This window comes from Fulmarus glacialis, unplaced genomic scaffold (genome assembly GCF_000690835.1).
Source record: "Fulmarus glacialis isolate BGI_N327 unplaced genomic scaffold, ASM69083v1 scaffold19550, whole genome shotgun sequence".
Lineage (NCBI taxonomy): Eukaryota > Metazoa > Chordata > Aves > Procellariiformes > Procellariidae > Fulmarus > Fulmarus glacialis.
Genome location: NW_009187372.1, coordinates 10,376 through 10,585, shown reverse-complemented (window position 1 = coordinate 10,585; position 210 = coordinate 10,376). Strand labels below are relative to the sequence as shown.

Below are 210 nucleotides of genomic sequence, written 5' to 3'. Positions count from 1 at the left end.
GCCGTGGAGGGGGATGGCTGCCATGGCCCCCATGCCAGCCCCGCTGCCCGAGCTGCCCGCAAGGATGGGTGCGTCTGAGAGAGGCGGTGGGGAAGGGCTGGGGGAGATGGGGAGCTGCTCTGGCGCAGGGTTGGGGTCACAGGGCCGGTGACCCCCTGTGCTGTCCCCAGCATGTCACCGCTGGGCTGACCGTAGCTTCCCCCACGGCAG

General features: G+C 71.4%; 1 protein-coding gene across 1 annotated transcript in view; it reads left to right on the top strand.

Annotated features, from left to right (window-relative positions):
- The window catches only part of TJP3 (tight junction protein 3), a gene marked incomplete at its 5' end in the record, with an annotated part of 7,434 nt that overhangs the window by 3,088 nt on the left and 4,136 nt on the right, over positions 1-210 (top strand). The window contains 1 exon segment of the mRNA XM_009575000.1: positions 2-68. Within this exon segment, the coding sequence (XP_009573295.1) occupies positions 2-68 (67 nt within the window).